A 20,053-nucleotide genomic window follows, 5' to 3' on the forward strand; every position below is an offset into this window, starting at 1 on the left:
ATGTGTCTTTTGGCAAGACTTGTCAATTCATTTGTGAAATTGGTGCAAGATATATTTATACAATTATACAATTATACAATTGAGTTATTTGGAACAAGTGGCCATATACTTGCCAGTATCCAAGAATTGCTCAAATTCTAAAATGATGCGACAAAATGATGGAGGTATAGATGACGCGATCTTAATTCCTCTGCTTGTGACAAGTAAGTAAATACAAAGACACTGGGCATTTTAAATGACATTATATACAAATATATGATTGTAAACCGAACTGATTTTTTTTTTATCAGACTTTTTTTGTCTCTTCGTTTTTAATACTATTTTACAATCTTCGGGGGAGTTTTGTTTGTGATTTTATAGTGCTGTAAAAATTTATTCTACGTCAAAGTGGTCAAATTCCCCCTCCTCCACCCTGAAATATGTAAATACATGTAGTCCCGTGGTAGATAATTGCGCATTTGCTTTGAAAAGTCCAAAGTAAAATACTTGACACAACCATACTGCCCCGCCCACTTCTGCCTCGCTTTCGAAATATCCGAAATGGCCGACTTTGCATACGAAAGAGTGTTGTGTGTGAAAAATGAAGTGTTTGTGTACCGAATTCCACCCAGACAATCAAATAGGGGTTACAGGTTTACTGTTTATTTTAATCTAATAATTATATCGAAAGGGGTGTGTAATACCATAGCCTGTCTAATCTAATGTAATTAGCTAATCTATAGTGTAATCAAAGTAATTTCAGTCACCACGTCCCCATCCATGGTACAGAGCCACTGATCTTCATATTCATTGCCGATGCTTGTTTGTGTCGTCTTCCCATTGGTATTACACTGTTACAGTACTATTGGTCCTTTCTAGTATAATGGGGTATGATTGCCTCCGAGATATGCCTGTAACTCCCTTAATTTCCAATTAATCCGGTGGTACGGTGGTAATGGGATATATGCTGAAAGCTGAAAATTTTAGTCAACTCAAATTAGACTCATGTCGAGAAATCCTTATTTCAATAACACTGTAGCCTCACTTGTCCATGTTACCGTTGTTAAAAAACAATATCTCGATTATCCATTTTTACGGTTAATCATCAACCTTCATTGAACCGGAGAACGGATTCAAAATTGTTGAAAATCAGCCCTATCAGATGGCATTGTGAGTTGATTATGATCTTGTCATGTTAATAAATGTCTAATTTTTAATTAATAGTTTATATAACATTTAAGGCCTAATGGAAGGTCTACTATAGGCAGATTTAGCTCTTGCATAATGCCTGTGTAACTAATGCACATTGAAAACAAAAATTGAAACCTTAACTGTATGGCATAATTTTGCATGTAATTGTCATGGCTACTTGTCCTACATAAAATATGTCGCTTCAATCATGCAAGACACATTACCACAAAGAGAAAAGAGAAATTGTTTGGTGATTATTAAAATTTAATGGTTCATAATTCATTGTTTGTGATAAAAACATTTATTTGATAAATACAAATTATGATGATAGGCCCATGTGTTGAAAATTATTTGTGTGAGGCTACTTTTAGTTTGTACAAAGCATCAATGGATGATCAATTGTAGCAGAGACCACGACCACATTGAATCTACCATATTGCAGTTCTTTTAGGGTGCCCCACGGGATAAAGGAAATCTACAAGTTAATTGATGCATTACCGTTACCTGCCTCTGCATTTAACTGCCCCCCCCCCCAGCAATTTTTCAGGGCTATATCATATTGGTTACTTTCACTTATTTTCAAATTATTTGCACTGAACCTGGCTAGTCATCGTTCCCCAGCTGATTTATTTTATATGAAACATAATCAATGGACCAAGAAGGAATAAAATTTGAATTGAGAATCTCATTAGTGCAATCATCAGAGATAAAATTTCTATGGTTTGTGGACTAACATCCATATAAATTGATTGTAACATTTCTTCACAAAAACACTGTTCCCTGGCTGATTTATGCACCTGGATTTATATCAAGATTATTTTATCATAACAGAGCTGCTGATTGGAAATTAGATGCACCAGATTGGACTGGCAGATTACGGGTTATTGCAAAAGGAAAAGAATTAGTTATGAAATTAGAAGACAAAGAAAAAGGCATGATATATTATAAAAATTTTCACATCTTGCTATTTTAGATGTTCATAGTGAATAATTAAAAGGGGATGTCATCAATTTTTGGGGGGAGTAAGGTGTAGGGGGGCGTTAACCTCACTGTTGACTTGATAATACTGCACTATTTTATTCCTCCTTAAAAACTTGAAACCCCTAAGTTAATAATGTGCAGAGTCCAAACAATATCTGTGTTAAAGGTTGAGTAGCCCCTTTGAAATTTAAAGTGAAAGCTTACTGTAGAGACCACAAACATTATTGTTATTACAATCTACAAATTGCCACAGGAACAGTTTGTTGACTCCAATTTTTTACTTGTTTGCATTAAAGATAAGACTGGGTGTGGCCGACTAATATTGACCTTTGACCTGCTCAGAAGGGGATTAATCCCCAAATTTGACAACTCCGCAGGATGTTTTGGTAATAGAGAATCCAAAGGAACATTTTGACAAAGGTCTCATGGAGGTACTCAAGATGTACGGTAATGTGAACATTGCCTCCTGGTGGTGTCCCAAAAAGCATTACTTCAGAGTTGCATTTTTGAGGATCCTGATCACATATCTACTAATTCTGGTCTTCAAACCTTTTGTTCTTGAGATGTTAATTAAATCTTTGCTAGCTCCTGGCCTAGAAGCCATGGTTTTAACAAACATAACATAATTGTGTTTTTATCATCCCAACTGGAGACAATGTAAGATATTATTGTGCACAGGTATATGGATATATGATTGATCACCCTTTGAAGTGGCCAGTTGACTCCACAGCATTTATTAACAGAATTAAATCACAAGAAAGTTCCTTTTATATGAAGGTATACAGTCAAATTTTATTCCACAGAAAATTTACTGTGGATTATGTAGGAAACTAGACATGTTAAAAAATAACTGATATTTTGTTTATACATGTATTAAATTATTTTTACAGGGGATTTATTTGCTCAGTGTCCTGTTGATGAATATCCTGGTATAGCTGTTGAATCAGTTCTAGATTCTAGTCGGTATTTTGTTATTAGAATTAAAGATGAAGGTGGGAGAAGTGCGTTTATAGGTATTGGTTTTGCTGATAGAGCTGATTCATTTGATCTCAATGTAACGCTTTCTGATCATTTCAAGTAAGTAGACAATAAAAAATAATAATATAGATTGTTGATTAGATTGTGTACCAAATGATGTGTTTGACACCCTACTTTTTTTGCATTGACTTGTTCGCCATACACAATGCTATGAGGGACATTTTGCCCAGACAGTAGCGCTACAGCTTATTCTTATTTCGAATTCCAACTGTCAAGGATTCTTTTACCTGCACGCCAGCGTGACCAGCGTACCAACTGTTAAGGTTAAGAATTATTTCTAGAATTAAAGGATAAATGGATTGTAGCATAGTTATTGTCAAAGGAATAGGTCTAAATATATCAATTAAATTTTCAACCATGAGATACTGTATCACATAATTGTTGTCGGAGAAAGCAGGGGATTATTGAAATGGTTTTGTCTGTCTCTATTTGTTGCATTGTCTTTACCGAGTTTCTACTTTGGTTAAGCAATTTAATTGGTGAACATTTTGAAACCCCAGAGCCCTTCTTTTAATTGAAGAAATTTCCAACTTGAAGTAATTATTAGATGAATGTCTTGACTGAGTTCGATGATGAGTATTCATTAGCTATAAGGCAGATATCAATATAGGATTGGTGTCAACATGGCTCACAATAGCATTATAGTGAAGTAAGTTCGTCAAGTAACTATACTCAAAGCCATTAAAAACGCAATGCCTAATTCGTGATAAAAATTTCTGGTAAACGTTTTCTTGGGCTTTCCTATCTTATGGCACATAGGTGAAACTTGTGATGGGTCTCTTTTTGTGGAGTTCTGCGTTTGAACCCAATATCAGTTCTCGGTAATGAACTTTGTTTGTACAAACACAACACTTGTCTTTTTTCACGATTTTGAGCAGTCCCATGTCAAATGATTTGCATGTGCATTCCCTGCACTCTGATGCTTTAAATACAGATCAAAATTTCAACATTTATCGCGTCAGAAAAATCCCACGACTTACACAAGAAAACTGGAACAGAGCTATTGGCATGATGGATTAGGGGGCTTTACAAAGGTAGCCGTCGCCAGACACTTTAATGTCCACCCATCGACCATTGCTCACCTCAGACAACGCTTCCATGCCACTGGAAGAGTTGCTGATTGACCCCGGACCTGGAGTGCCACCTGTACATGTAACAACCGCTGCTCAAGATCGCCACATCCGACAACAGCATCTGCGCAAAAGGTTCCAGTCAGCTATGCTACTGCCAGGGGAACTGTTGGAACATGGCAACGTCAGATCAGCCCTCAAACAGTTTGAAGGCGTCTGGCTGCTATTGGGTTACGCTGCAGGCGACCTTATTAACCCTTAACCGGTCATTGTCGATTATAATCACCACAACGTTATACAGCTAAGTGGTCATGGTCGAAGTCGACCACAGCAAGAACCTTTTTTATAAGCCGCATTTGAGTATTTAGTTTCGTATTTAATTGATATGGCGACGCATGCCTGTCAGACAGGAACTTGTCTTGTCAAGTGCATTGAGAATAAATTTAACGATGTCGGGAAGGTTAAAGACGCTCGTAGTGGTTGAAATACTTATGAATTATTCCGACTCGGATTATATCGATGACACCGATTCTGAAACGATATTGCTGATGAAAAGGATTTAGAATGATTTGCAAATTATAGGTCAACGTAACCCCTTCAACTTTTTTATTGGTGTCAAGAGTCTATCACTTATAATTATTCGGCAGTAGTCGATTGAAATAGGCATACAAAATATTTCACATCAGCCTTTATTTAGCCTGACCACTTGACGTTATGACGTCAACCGGCCCATTTAACCCTGAGCCAATTAAAAGAGTAGCTACCCTACCCCTAAGCTAATTAAATCAGCAGGGCCCATTTCCCAAGCCAATTAGTGGATTATTGTTAATCCTAATACCCTCTACAAAATTGCAAATAACTAAAAAAATATTTTCTATACATAGAAATACTCTGTCACATAAATGTACAGATTGTCGTGTTCTTTCCAATGATATAAAATTCAATTTTACAAAGTAGAAATTATATTACTATAAATAACATTGAAAAGTCAGTTCCACTAAAATTATGATTTTTCTCTGTCATAATGATAAAATAACGTGAACAAGTATCCCCTAATATTTTTTTTTTAAAAATAGAACACAAATATAGTCCCTCACGTTGGCAGCAGTGTTCAAAGTAAATGTAAATATAACTTTTAAAAAGAAATATCACCCCAAGTGACGATCACTTAATCGCTATCGGCATTTTAACATTTCTGCCTTTCTTTGGATATATGGTCGTCTTCTTTGCTTTATTGCGTCGAAAATAAAAATATATAGTTGAAATCTTCGACAATGTAATATTCCTCTATGTAGCTTGTATTAAATCCCACAAGTTTTGATTCAATTTAGTTTTCCAAAGTCTAGAATTATTAGCCGTAAGTTTTGTGTTATCGTCTGTTTGAAAGCGCACCGTATCCAAGATGGCGGCGACACGCTTGATCTCGGCTCGAGTATCCGTATTCTTCGCATTGTAACGTCAAAAAAAAAAATAACAAATAGTTGATTTCTTCGACATTATCATTTTCTACGTAAATCTGAAAAAATCTGATTCCATTTCACTCTTCATATCATAAAATTATTAGCCGTTTGTGACAACGTGAAAATATTGGAATACTGCCAAAGTCATCGACACGGTGTGAATTTTCACCTCTGACCTATTACGTAAATACTGGAAGATTCTTTGTTGAAACGTATGTTTTTTATTCGATAATTGGCGAATATAACATCCCTTGCCATTGAGTGCTTTATTTTTATTACTCAATCACCATTAATTTATGAAATAAACACAATAGAAATCTGTTGATTGATCTGGCGCTTTTGTTCGCTAATGCCGTTGCAAAGAATGATGGGTCCGCGAGTTTATTCGCTACCGTGAGTCACTTGGTGCGAGTTGTTTCGCTATTGTCAAAAATGGGTTAAGGGCAAATCTTTTTGCATCATCTTCGACTTGCCAGACAGCAATGGGTCGCAAATCAGGGGTATCTGCACAACACACCATGGCGAAATGTCATCTTCTCGGATGAATCCCGATTCAACCTCAGTTTTCCTGATGGACTTCACCGTATCTACTGACGTTGACATGAACGCTTTGCTCGTAACCCGATCAAACACCTTTGGGATGAACTTGGACGATGGATTCGAACTCAAGCGATGCTACCACGAACTGTTGCGGAGTTGGCACAGGCACTCCAAAATCATTTGCAAACAATCCCACAGCGTGTAGTGAGACATCTGTGCCAGTCCATGCCAAGGCGACTTCAGACATGTGTAAGAGCTCAGGGTGGACATACCCGATATTGACTTTAGCTGACCCCTGCTTTGTTTCATGGTTCTCTGACGTTTTGGTTTTGTGCATTTGTAGTGAATTCTTTCATGAAATTATCTACAGATGCTTGTTATCTCGATTTTGTCAATTATGTACATTTGTTAAAAATTGTTGCAGTAAATAAACTGAATTTGGCATTGCGTTTTTAATGGCTTTGATTATATAAAGTAGACGTCCCCAACAACAGTATTATAGTGTATGGGTATTAAACAATTGGTGAAGAGTAGAGGTTTGGTAGGTGCTGTGTTTTCCCATCATATAGCTATTAGCCATTTAAAGTGAGGTTAAAACTTGTAGTAAATTATATTTCTAGGGGATTAAAACAAGATGAACTGGCTCAAGATAGTTTAAAGGAGTTAGACAAGGGACCAAAACTGGATCTGGGGTTTAAAGAAGGACAAACAATTACAATAAATATAGGTGGTGTAAGTCTCTTTACTTTTTTACGCCTACATTGAAGTGTGTGTGTGCACGTGCGGGCATTGGTGGGAGAGTGTGCGCGCGTGGGTGAGTCCTACAACTTCTGTAGACTTCACAGACGACTTTGCTGTTTTATGCATGTTTGATTGCCCAGCAAACTATCTTTATTTGTAGTCCATGTCTAGATCACAAGATTGGTATACCGAGCTGGGTTTTTATGGTTGAAGTATGATATGCTGATACTAGTAGAACTCTAGCTGGCCAGTATTGGGAGATAAACATATTTCTTAATCTCAGACTAAGATTCTGTTTCTACTTTACTGGATATGCAGTTTACAGGTCCTTGAGTTGTACCTATCCTTAAATTCCCAAAAATAAAAGCTACTCCCAAATCCTAATTGACTGGAAAACAGGTTATCCAGAAATGTGATGTAAAAAGGATATGTTTTTGAAAGATGTCACTTTAAATGTATATTTATATTTTAATTTTTTACACAATTTTTGACAAACGGTAATAAGATTTTAATATTTTATACAATGTTTGACAAACTAATAAGATTTTAATATTTTTATACGCCCACATGGAAATGTGGTTGTAGATTGCCATCGCCCCCATCCGTCCCTTGGTTGTCCACAAATTGTCCACAATTTCTTGTGAACACTCTACAGACTACATTTATCATCTGATTATTTTAAAATTAATATATATGTTGTTTACTTTAGTGAGATGAAGCCCTTTTAATTTCCATAATTTCTGTCAATTTCTTCTGGAGTTATGGCCCTTCTTTCACTCTGTTGCACCTTGTGATCGCTCTAACGACAAAAGTTATCGAGAGTTATGGCCTTTGTTTCACTTTCTTCTGGAGTTATGTCCCTTCTTTCACTCTGTTGCACCTTGTGAACGCTCTAACGACAAAAGTTATCGAGAATTCTGGCCTTTGTTTCACTTTGTTGAATTTTGTTACCATCCGATCTCTATGTAAATTATATGTATCATTTAGTGAAACAAAGAAACCTATTGAATTTCAGCATTTTTCGTTAATTACTTCTAGAATTAAGGCCCTTGTTTCAGTTTGTAGAACCTTGTGAACCCTCAAACAACGAAAATTATAATCTGATCTGTATGAAATTGTCTTGTAAATGCCCCCCATTACCTACAAAAGAATAAATATGCAACTACCCTTGTTGACCACTCATACGATTTAGCTCATGTGGGCGTATGTTTCTTTGCCTGGCAACCTGTCTTATACAATGTTTGACAAACTGTTGCTGTAATAAGATTTTGTAGCAGAACATCTGTATGCTGTTGAAAATCAACTATAGTACTTTACAGAACAAATATTTAGATTCAAATGAAAAAACATTTTACATGATATATTTATATAAATTACACATATATTCTATATATATTGTAGAACAAAAAGTCTGATTCATCAAAGCCAAGGCCACGGGCACAAGGTGGAGGAATACCAGGTTTATTACCACCACCACCATCAGCGGGTGCAATCAAAATAGCTCCACCGGCTTGTTCTGTAAGCCCTTCCCATAAACCTAAACTCATCTCACAACCTGCTAATCCTAATCCAAATAGCACCAACAATGTAGATCTATTATTTGATTTAGAACCTACAAATAATCCATCTACATTCCAACCTGTAAATAATCCACTTCAATCAACACAATCAACTTCAGATCCATGGGGTGATTTTACCGGTTCCAATACCAGCACAGTTACATCTGCTAACAACATGTATGTACCTACCCCATTCATGTTTATTTTATTCCTATATTAAATTAATTGTCTCCAGCATTTGAGAAAGACTATTAAAATGGGTTTGTCCATCTGTCCGTTCGTCTGTCTGTCTGTCACACCTTTTGAGACACAATAACTTGGCTTGGTGTAAGTGCTTATTGGGTCAATGCCTAAATAATATGATTGGTCAATGCTTTAGAACATGATAACTTAAATTCTAATTAGAGTGATGGGTCATTCCAAGTCAAGTGGACCAGTGCTTGTCAAGTGACCCCCTCAGAATATTATGAAAAAATATATGTTATAGTACATTCAAATTTATGTAAACCTGCAGAGTTATACGACTCTAGCATTAATATTGACTGAAATATGGCCTTTTGAATAGGGGTACCCTTTCAGAAGTTTTGAAACTACTATTCTATGACTGGATTTTGGTGTACTGTTTTTATGTCTTCTAGTTAGATAATATTCTTGTAAGAGGATATTATATAGATTGAGAATTTACTATGAAATTTGCAGAACAAGTACCGTCAACTGTGTATGTCGATACTTGTGAAAAAACCCCCCCCCAAACTATATTTCAATAAAGTGTAGAAATTTGACTACCACTATGTTAGAAGTTGTTACTTACCACATGTATAATGTATCAATAAGTATTATTTCAACAAACATTATTATAAGGCGTATCATTGTCGGTTTCTTATAGAATTAGCCTTGAAAATCGACTCAAACAAGAAAATAGCTAAGATCACTCTTTTTCACACTTTAACCATGTATAGGTGCCTTCCAGAAAAAAATATGAAACTTTGGGAAAATGCTGCATGTACACATGTCTATTAATGATGAAAGGCCATCTTTGATATTTTACTCCTTCATTTTTTATTAAAATGGGTTCGTCTGTCCGTCACACTTTTTGGGACACAATAACTTTCCTTCTAATTGAGCTGGAATGTTCAAACTTCATGTAGGTGTTTATTAGATCAATGCCTTGATGGAGTTCGAAGATGAGCATTTTCTGCTTAGGGTAAGCAGAGATATTCAATTTGATTGGTTGATGCTTTGGGACATAACTTTAGTTCTAATTAAGTGAGAATGATCAAACTTGGTGTATAGTTTCATGACCTCAGTACCTTGACTAAGTTTGATAATGAGCATTTTCTGCTCATGGTAAGCAGAGCGATAAATAATTTGTTTGGTCGAGACTTTGGAACACAATAACTCTGGTTTGAATTGAGGTAGAATGTTCAAACTTGGTGTAGGCATTGATTGGGTGAATGCCTTGATGGAGTTCAAAGATGAATATTTTCTGATTAAGGTAAGCAGAGATAAACAATTTGATTGGTTGATGCTTTGGGACACGATAACTTTGGTTCTAATTAAGTGAGAGTGGTGAAACTTGGTGTATAGTTTTATCACATCAATGCCTTGACTAAGTTTGATTACGAGAGCATTTTCGACTCAGTGTAAGCAAAGCGATAAGCAATTTGATTGGTCGAGACTTTGGAGCTTGCCAACTTTGGTTTTAATTGGGTGATAGTGGTGAAACTTTGTGAATAATTTTATAACATCAATACCTTAACTCGATACTTTTGAAAAAAGATAAATGAGCAATTAATTAATATGTGTCATCTGTTTGTTTTTTTTTGTTTTTTATATCGGTGGGGGACATCAGCCTCACTGTTAGCTTGTTTTCATTAAATTTGAACAGTAAATTATGACTATTTTTGATTTTTTGCCGATTTGAATGGATTGATTGCCTTATCATCATGAAACAAAACTGTCTAAGAACACTTTGTGTGTACGTAACAATTATGCATCAATATCAGACTGTGGGAGTACCATTCAAAAACATGGAAAATTCAAAATTATTTAACATGTTATAATGTTTACATTCTTTGGCCATATGAAAGGATATTACTTCCAATACTTAAATTATCATAAAATCACTCCCTGTAAGAGCAAGCTCATGACTATGCATAGCTTCTATAACCTGTATTGTAATTGTTTTTCAGTAATCCACCCCCCTCTCTCATTCATTCAAGGGAGTTAACATAGCAAAGGAGTTTTTTTTTTAGATATATACTTAACTCTTTCACTGCCAAGATCGTACATGTACAGTCTAAATTATTAGTCGTAAATTGCCAAGATCATACATGTACAACCTAATTCCCCAAGAGCAGTGTAGATGGTATAGCTGCTCTACCAGTGTCGTAGTTCATTCTACAGACAACTTGGGCCGTCTGCTGGTATTAGTCTGCTAGTGATTAAGGCATTGTGTAGCGTTGATGTCATTCCCACGTGGCTTGTTTATAATGTCAACGTCACTGTGTATTCTATTGTTCAGTGATGATGGCTGCGAAACGCAAACAGGATTATTTCCCTATGAAACAAGTCGCCGATTTATTAGCAGATTCTGATAGCGGGGAAAACTATTTATTTTTCGGATAATGAGAGTGAATGTAAATCTCATTATAGAAGGTCAAAAACTCAAAAAACCTGGGTAATTTACGTCTAATTTTCTGAAAAGGCCTGGGCAGGGAAAGAGTTAAACATGCATTATGCAACAGAAAAATCTGCTTATTACAAGTCTTTCTTTAGGCCTGAAATGTTATCTAAATTATCAATTAGACATTAATTAACTTATCCAGACCATAATAAACTCTCGATGTCAAGGCTAGCCTTCGATGTTGGCTGGATTAGATTCCTATATGCCGCTAACGGCCGTTGATAATTAAATTAAAAAAAGTGGATAATCAAGACTAAGCTGTTTATATTAATGATTTTAGTAATGATGACCGAGACTATGCCAAAATTTCACCCGCTTCTTTCTCGGCTCGTAGTGGATCAATGTGACTGAAATTTTCAGCAAATTACCTTTACACTATCTAGTTTTTAACTATTATAGCGAGAACTGCCATCTCTTTATCTTATCTCCCATAATGTATCTTTAAATATAAATCATTATACAATAGAATAATGGGTAAGTATATATTAAAAAACACAATCTTTCCTGAAAAAAATTCCTTTAAAATCTTTCCAAGTTACTGTTTCGAGCAGATCATTTGATAATTTGGGTGATCTGAAACCCTTTTCCCTGTTATCTCCCTTGAATTGAATGCACATTTTGCAAATATTAATGCTTTATAAATAACATGTGAATTGATTTGTTAAAGATACATTATGGGAGATTAGATAAAGAGCTGACAGTTCTCGCTAAAAAATAGATAATGTAAAGAGAATATGCTGAAAATTTCAGTCAAATTGCTCAACTCTGAACGAAGATATTAGTGATTTAATTTTAGGCCTATCCTCGATCATAAAGTCTCGATTGTCCATTTTGACTTTAAATCATCCATCACAAAATGTATTCAAATCCAGTAAATATCGCAGGCTAGCAATGGCATCGCGAGTTGATTATAGTCTGGATAAGTTAATTAATGTCTTATTAATAATTTTGATAACATTTCAGGCCTAAAGAAAGACCTGCAATAGGCAGATTTAGCTCTTGCATAATGTATGTTTAAACATCATAAAAATGGATAAACACATATTTACTTTACCAGTGAAAATTGTCACTAAATTGTGTGTGTCCAATTTTCGACACGTAAGGAGAACTGGTAAATAAGAGTTCTTGCCCTTTTTATACATTTCATTTCCACTCAATAATATTTGATTTTTTAGGATGGTTTAGTATATATGTTCATGTATAAAGTTACTACACAGTTCTCAAATTGAATATTTAAAATATTTTTTCAGAAGTTCAAATAGTAGTGGTGAACCATGGATACAGTTTTGATGTTGGTCTACATGCGGTTGTGTAGTGTTGTTAGCTAGAACTGTGATGATATTCTCATATTTACAACAATAAAGATATGTGCAATTACAGTATTCCACATGAAACTATTCTGTGTTATATGTCTAGACTCAAGCCTTGTTGGCTATATTTATGAAAAACATATTATTCTTTGAAAGTACATTATCTTTTAGACATGATAATAGTTCAGATACTGTATTTATCTGTTAAAACTACTGACAAAGCTGGGCGATATTTCAGTTTTTCGATATCAAACCATTGCAGAAATAAAAAAGGTAAAAAAAATATTGTCTTCAGAAAAAAACGAACATACCGCGATATATTGCAATTTTTACTTTTCTGGATTTTTTAACATAAATATTAAAAAAATGTCTTCCTTTTTATGTTATTTACTATATTTTTTTTTTTCAATGATGAATGAATACTGTCATAAACTCCCGAGCTCATTCCACAAAGTTTGCTAATGTCGTCATGTATCTCTGTTTACATCACATGACTCCTCGCTGACTTTTCCACCCGACTGATACTGTTAGAATTATCACTGCTCCTGCTCAATTTCTATGTATCCTAACTTATTATTTATACCGATACTTTGATTTTTCAAAGGAATCATTGATTTTCTGGGTATTTCCAATATTTTATGCATGTCTATTTACATTTAAAAGGTGATAAACTGAAATTATTGACATTTTATAAAATATCGCGATATAGTGACTATATCTCGATATTTTCAGAAAATATTGTGATGTTTGATTCCAGAGATATCGACCAGCTCTAACTACATGTGGTATAGTTGTTATCTAAAAGATAATGTAACTTTAATTATTGCTATGAGAAATTGTAAAAAAAGATGTTATAGAGAAGTAATAGTAATGTTCTATTAAAATACAACATATAATTTTCTTGTAAATAAAAGGTATAATTGGGAGTTATTATTTGTGTTGTAATACTGTATTAGTGTATAGTCTATGATTGGCTGACATGTCACCTTATCTATTTATTCATATATTTCTGGTCTCCAATGTTTAAATTAATACTTTAATGAGAATTTGTATTCTTGTCAGTAATGTTTTTTTATGGTTCCATTAATTTGTGCACTTATTTCACACAAAATAAATAATTACCATACTTTTCAGGGTATAAGTCGATACTTTTTAATGCAGAAGACTAAAGTCGTGTCTTCGTGGTATACTAGCATTCGCTTATACATGAATCAAGGTAAAAAAAAAAAAGGCGTCCCAATAAAATAAATTCTTAGTACATCCTCTGCTAAATAATAGCACTCTTACAGAGAAGTCAAAGTATACTCTTCAGACATGTGCTATCAAATACTACTTCAGTCCAAATATATGTAGCTTGTTTATTGAAAAACATAACCCACATTCAAAAGGCCAGAAAATGTCATAAGATTAGTATCTTATTTTCTGCATTGATCGTGTGAAAATTTTCACCTTTCGAGATTTCTCGCGTCTTGTTAGAATTCTACTTAATATTATCAACATGTGCGATGATAAACAATGTGTATATTGTTTAGTATTGAAATAAAACCGGTTTTAATGAACCCAGAACATAAACATGGAATAGTACCCAAGTTAGTCGTACATATAGCAATTAATTATTTTATGTTAATTGATATGATGGGCCATTGTTTTGACATAGATCGGTACAGTATTAGACTAGGATAACATTCCCGTATTTCAATAAAAGATTGCTATGGAATAGAAAAACATGTCTTATACACGCTGCAACGTGGCTATGGATGAAGGTCTGAAAAACGGTAAAATATTTTAATTCGACTTGTACTCCACATCGACATATACCCTGTAAAATACAGTAAAGGGTGTGTGTGTGTAAATTTTGCCATTATTATTTATTTATTCAAACTAGTATTTAAATGTTGACTATGTTGTAGTATTAAAAGGATTGATCGGATGGTGAGATGCCCACCATGTAGTTAATACTAATACTTACATATAGTTCAATCCCTGTGGTCGATATTTTCATAGAATCGTTCACTTTTTGACAAAAGCATGAACATTGGCATATAGTAGTTTTTTTATGTTGTCTTTGGAATAAAAGCGGGACACACACGATCTGAACCAATTATGGGCCGCCATTTTGGATTCAAATTGGCCGCTTCCGAAATATGAGATTTTGGCTTCACGATACGATAGAAACTTGATCTAAGTGTCGAAATCTATGTTTTAGCACCAACTGAATTCACCATATTATCATATTGTCATGTTTAGTTACCGAAAACACACATCTTTGACTTTATGCTCCGAGCTTCCGAGAACTGCCGCGCTTCACTAGAAAACGCCTGAAATCGACATTCACGCGGTTTTTGGATTAAACTCATTATAATGTTAACGATAATAAACGATTACTAGTAAACTTGATGAGCTTCTAAAATTTGAATAAACGGAGGAAATAAAATTGAACGGTGGCCGAAAATGGGGTCAGATCTCGTGTGTCCCGCACTTATTCGTAAGAGAACATCAAAAACTACCTAATGCCATTTTTTATGCTTTTGTCCAAATCTGAACGGTTTTTGTCTTAAGCGACCTGACTAGTACAGGTAATATAGTCCTCCTCACAAGTCTATGTTTCACAAATTTAAAGTGCCACAGAGTCTGTTTTGTTACAGCGAGGACAGTTATTAAGGTTGTAAAGATATTATTTATTACTATCATGTTACTTTAGAAGAAAAATGATCCATTATGTTTGCTTGTTCTAGAATAATATTCACCACTTATCATTTATCTAAGAAAACCAGTAATATTTCAGTCTGATATATTATTATAAATGCCAAGCACACAACTTGATTACGTGTACAACCAAGGCCAACAATAGAATAAGTGTTTGAATTACTATAAAATCTTGTCCCTCTTTGTTAATTGGTGATAACTTCCCAATGATCACAATTATTGATCACACTGTTCATTTAATCCCCAAAATAGCCCGAGCTTCACTAAATCAATGATAATTTTACTTTTATTTTAGATGTAATGTAAAATATTTAAGTGGTTGTTAAATGTACAAGTATATTGTTGTGTTAGATGTTTTGTATACAATATCTAAATACATGCAGTAGACTGTTTAACTAGACTATTGTTTAGCTATATTAAAGATACTTTCCCGCGTACAAACTGTGTGATTTGGTGATATATTTGGACTAGAAATATATTCAAACTAATTAATCTATCAAAAATTTGCTTCAAATCCCTTTTAAAACTTTGTATTTGAAGGGAGATGCCCCAAGCTATAAATAAACTGTTGTTAGAAGCCATGTCTGTCACCACACTTCATTGGGGCAGGGTCCATTTTTCAGAATATATTATTCATTACTTACTGGGGGGTTGGATGGCTGAATGGTTAGCGTGCGCGCGCTGTATCATAAAGTCTGTCATTGAGTCGACTGGCGTGGTTTCGAATCCCCGGTTGTACGTGGCAAGGAGTAGGGTTGCCTGTCCAACCTCGTGGGTTTTCTCCAGGTCCTCTGGTTTCCGCCCACTGCTAAAGACCCCTACGCGCAAGCGAATTATGTAAATAAAAAATTAAACCATATGTTAGTCCCGAAATGACCTAGTTTGTGTCGAGTGGACGTTAAACCCCATTTCTCCCTCTCCCTCTCATTACTTACTGTCCATTTACCATGCATATTGAGGCCTAAGTAAATTCCTAATTATTTTCTGTTATCTTCTTATTCTGCTGTTTAATTGACACCCCTAAATGTTCCCCAAACCGCCTAACCATTTGATCAAAAAATAACAACCGCCCCTTCAGTCAAGCTAGCACACAATACGCTGGCAAACAACAGTCGGGTTGCCAGTTAGTAATACCCTGACATTTTTGCCCAGTGGTTTTTTTTTTCGTTTAATCCAGTATTTTTCTAGCAAGATTGGGTGTCTATACTTTCCATTTATACTACATTCACCATACTTATTGGAAATATCAACCCGATAAATACTTTCGGGACAATGTATCTTTAATATAATGTTCTGTTTATGACAATGTGTACTATAATTGCCTAGTTGTATAGTAGAACAGTATATATAACATATCTCCAGTGTGAGTCATTTTACTCCAGTACTTTAAACATGGATAATATATTCTTTATATTTAATTACTGCTGATCACATGCTACTTCACAATCTCGATCTCATAGCTAAGTTTCCCCTTTTTCGTTTATCTCTGGTAATACTCGCCGGCCATTTTGAATGTCACGCGATGTATTCTTCCGTCGATCGCTTCACAAAGGTCCAAGATGGCGGCTCAAACTCGCGTTTCTTCAGAAATTTCACGTATTTAACCGAATAACTCACATTGTGCGCTAAAAAGGGTTCCCGGTAAATCATCAAATCGGCTGATTTCGAATGAACTTTTGATGTCAAGATGTGGAAAATGTTCCAAGGATCATTAATATGTAACTGATGTAACGAATCGAGAAATCGGTAGCATTTCATTCTAACAAATCCTGCCAATCAGTAGTCACCGGAGGCGGAACTTTGGGACCGGTTCACGCTGTTTAATGGCCAGCGAGTTTTGCCAGAGATAAACAAGGGGTAAAGTTGTCTCTGGGATCGAGAATGGCTACTTCACGGTCTCACCAGTTACCGCGCACACTTCCACATGAAGGATAATGCAAGGGAAAGATAAACCAGTAGTATATGTTGAAGTATGAAAGTTTTTAATTTTATGTGAAAGATTGAGTTGACACTTGAGTAGTATTTAGAAAGTCACAATTAATTCGACACCTATAAAACAAGGGATTAATCTCCAACAATAAATATGGTTATATCATTTACTTAAATACAATATTATTCAAATGTTTTAATTGGCAGCATTTAGAAATTTTTGCAATATGATATGATTATTATTGTCAATTAGAACTAATAAGTTAATTTTAAAGATGGTTATTGTACCCCGCCTTTCGAAGAAAGCAGGGGACTATTAAAATGCGTTTGTCCGTCTGTTCGTCAGTCCGTCCGCCCGTCTGTCTGTCTGTCACACTTTTTTGACACAATAACTCTCCTAATTGAGCTAGAATGTTCAAACTTGGTGTAGGTGTTTATTAGGTCAATGCCTTGACGGGATTAGAAGTTGAGCATTTTCTGCTTAGGGTAAGCAGAGATAAGCAATTTGATTGGTTGCTGCTTTGGGACATGACAACTTTAGTTCTAATTAAGTGAGAGTGATGAAACTTGATGTATAGTTTCATTACATCAATACCTTGTCTAAGTTCGATAATGAGCATTTTCTGCTCAGGGTAAGCGGATCGATAAGCAATTTGATTGGTCGAGACTTTGGAACACTCCAACCTCGTGGATTTTCTCCGGCTCCTCCGGTTTCCTCCCACTGCTAAAGACCCCTACGCGCAAGCAAATCATTGAAATAAAATTAAACCATATGTTAGTCCCGAAATGACCTAGTTTGTGTCGAGTGGACGTTAAACCCCATTTCTCTCTCTCTACTTTGGAACACAATAACTCTCCTTCTAATTGAGCTAGAACTTGGTGTAGATGTTTATTAGGTCAATGCCTTGATGGTGTTCGAAGATGAGCTTTTTCTGCTTATGGTAAGCAGAGATAAGCAATTTGATTGGTTGATGCCTTGGGACACGATTTCTTATATTTAGTTCTAATTAAGTGAGAGTGATGGAATTTGGGTGTATAGTTTTATTACATCCATACCTTGACTAAGTTCAATAATGAGCATTTTCTGCTCAGAGCGATGAGCATTTTGATTGGCCGAGACTTTGGAACACAATAATTCTCATTCTAATTGAGCTAGAATGTTCTCATTTGGCGTAGGTGAATGCCTTAATGGAAGTGAGAGTGGTGAAACTCCGAGCATATATTCATTATATCATTACCTTGACTAAGTTCGATGATGACAATTTTCTGCTCAGGCTGAGGAGAGATAAGCAATTTGATTGGCCAAGACTTTGGAACATAACAACTCTGCTTTTAATTGAGGTAGAATATTTAAACTTGATGTAGATGTTTATTAGGTGAATGTCTTGACCGAGTTCAATGATTAACATTTCGAGCTAGAGCTAAGCAATTTCATTGGTCAATGCTTTAGGACAAGATAACTTTGATTCTATCTGATAGTGATAGAGAGTGATGAAACTTAGTGTATAGTTGATAATCAGTTTAATTGCTTGATACTTTTGAAAAATATAAATGTGCGATAAATTAAAATGTGTCATTTATTTATTTATTTTGGGATTTCGCGGGGGACATCAGCCTCACTGATGGCTTGTTTAAGAATTAAATCTGCTTATTGCAGGTTTTTTTTCTGGCTTCCAATGTTATATAAATTATATACATTTATTCGTATGACAAGCCTGTAATAAACTCTCTAGACTATCACCATATAATCATCTACGGTTAAATGAACATAATATAATAAAACAACTGACAAAGGAGACTTTATTATCATTACAATGGTACTTGACAATCGGCTGTTGATGTCAAAATTTCAAACACTCATAACTTCGTTCAAAATAAAGTAATTTGACTGAAATTTTCACTGTATTCATTATCTATTTTTGAACTATTTATAGCAAGAACGACCAGCTCTTGATCTAAATCTTACACAAAACATGTTCAAGTTTTTAAGCTATTGAGTTTACATCTAGATTCAAATCAAAATACCTTTTCTCTTTCATAGTACGTTCCAGGCCTGATAGTGTGCACATCAGTAGAACCCATTTCTTTGTAAACCACGTTAGTGGAAGACGTATTGTAGACTAATAATATCTATATTGACATTCCTACCTTCTTTAGATAGTAAAATATATCTCTGAAATAATGTTTAGATCTTGGAATAGTCATGTATTATTGCCAAGTAATATTATCATACAACAGTTGTCTCATTCAATTACTTATTGTATTTATTGTAAAATAATACTGTTATATTTTGTTTCTGTATATAAAGCTTTCATTTATATCTATGTATCTATATTATACTACCAACTACTTCTCTTTAACGCGATTACATCGGCAGCCCTGAGCATTTTGGTCAAACGAAAAAGGTACCAATAGCCGACTAACATAACGTTTACTGTATAACCTAACATCAATTTGATTAATACACAGATCCTATTTCGTTTCGTTTTTTATAGTTCAAAATTTTGTTTTACTTGTCTTTACTACACTAGGATCTGGAAGAGATTGACGTGTTCTGGATGGTGTAAGGGATTAGCCAATGAAACGGTCTGTTACGGCGATCCTTTGGCGTGAGGTGCACGGAACTGTGGGTAATCCACTAGAAAGATCAATGCTGATTGGTTAATCAAATTCTGACGTCATATGGTCAAAAGCTACTCGTAAGACCTCTGGCGCGACCTCCCAAAACAATTGGTCAGATCTTTATGTAGTGTAGGCCATCGAAAGTATAAAAAAAACGAAACGAAATATAGATCTGTATTTTATTCAGATTGATCTAACATATTCATATATGGATGTCTGCCCGGCCCAATTGCTGTGTGTG

At 34.9% G+C, this 20,053-nt stretch overlaps 1 protein-coding gene across 2 annotated transcripts; it reads left to right on the top strand.

The window, feature by feature from the left end:
• The first annotated feature begins 523 nt into the window (after positions 1 to 523).
• On the top strand, positions 524 to 19,510 carry LOC126828347 (adaptin ear-binding coat-associated protein 1). Of its 2 annotated transcripts, none has more exons than XM_050558056.1 (6): positions 524 to 632; positions 2,002 to 2,102; positions 3,042 to 3,228; positions 6,880 to 6,991; positions 8,402 to 8,736; positions 12,496 to 19,510. In XM_050558056.1, exons 1-6 carry the CDS (start codon positions 541 to 543, stop codon positions 12,533 to 12,535), a joined length of 867 nt encoding a protein of 288 aa, XP_050414013.1. In that variant the 5' UTR covers positions 524 to 540; the 3' UTR covers positions 12,536 to 19,510. The 2 variants fall into 2 exon arrangements, with proteins under 2 accessions (XP_050414013.1, XP_050414014.1); XM_050558057.1 differs by having other exon boundaries at positions 8,402 to 8,518.
• Positions 19,511 to 20,053: the final 543 nt, after the last annotated feature.

This window comes from Patella vulgata, chromosome 7 (assembly GCF_932274485.2).
Source record: "Patella vulgata chromosome 7, xgPatVulg1.2, whole genome shotgun sequence".
Classification (NCBI taxonomy): domain Eukaryota; kingdom Metazoa; phylum Mollusca; class Gastropoda; family Patellidae; genus Patella; species Patella vulgata.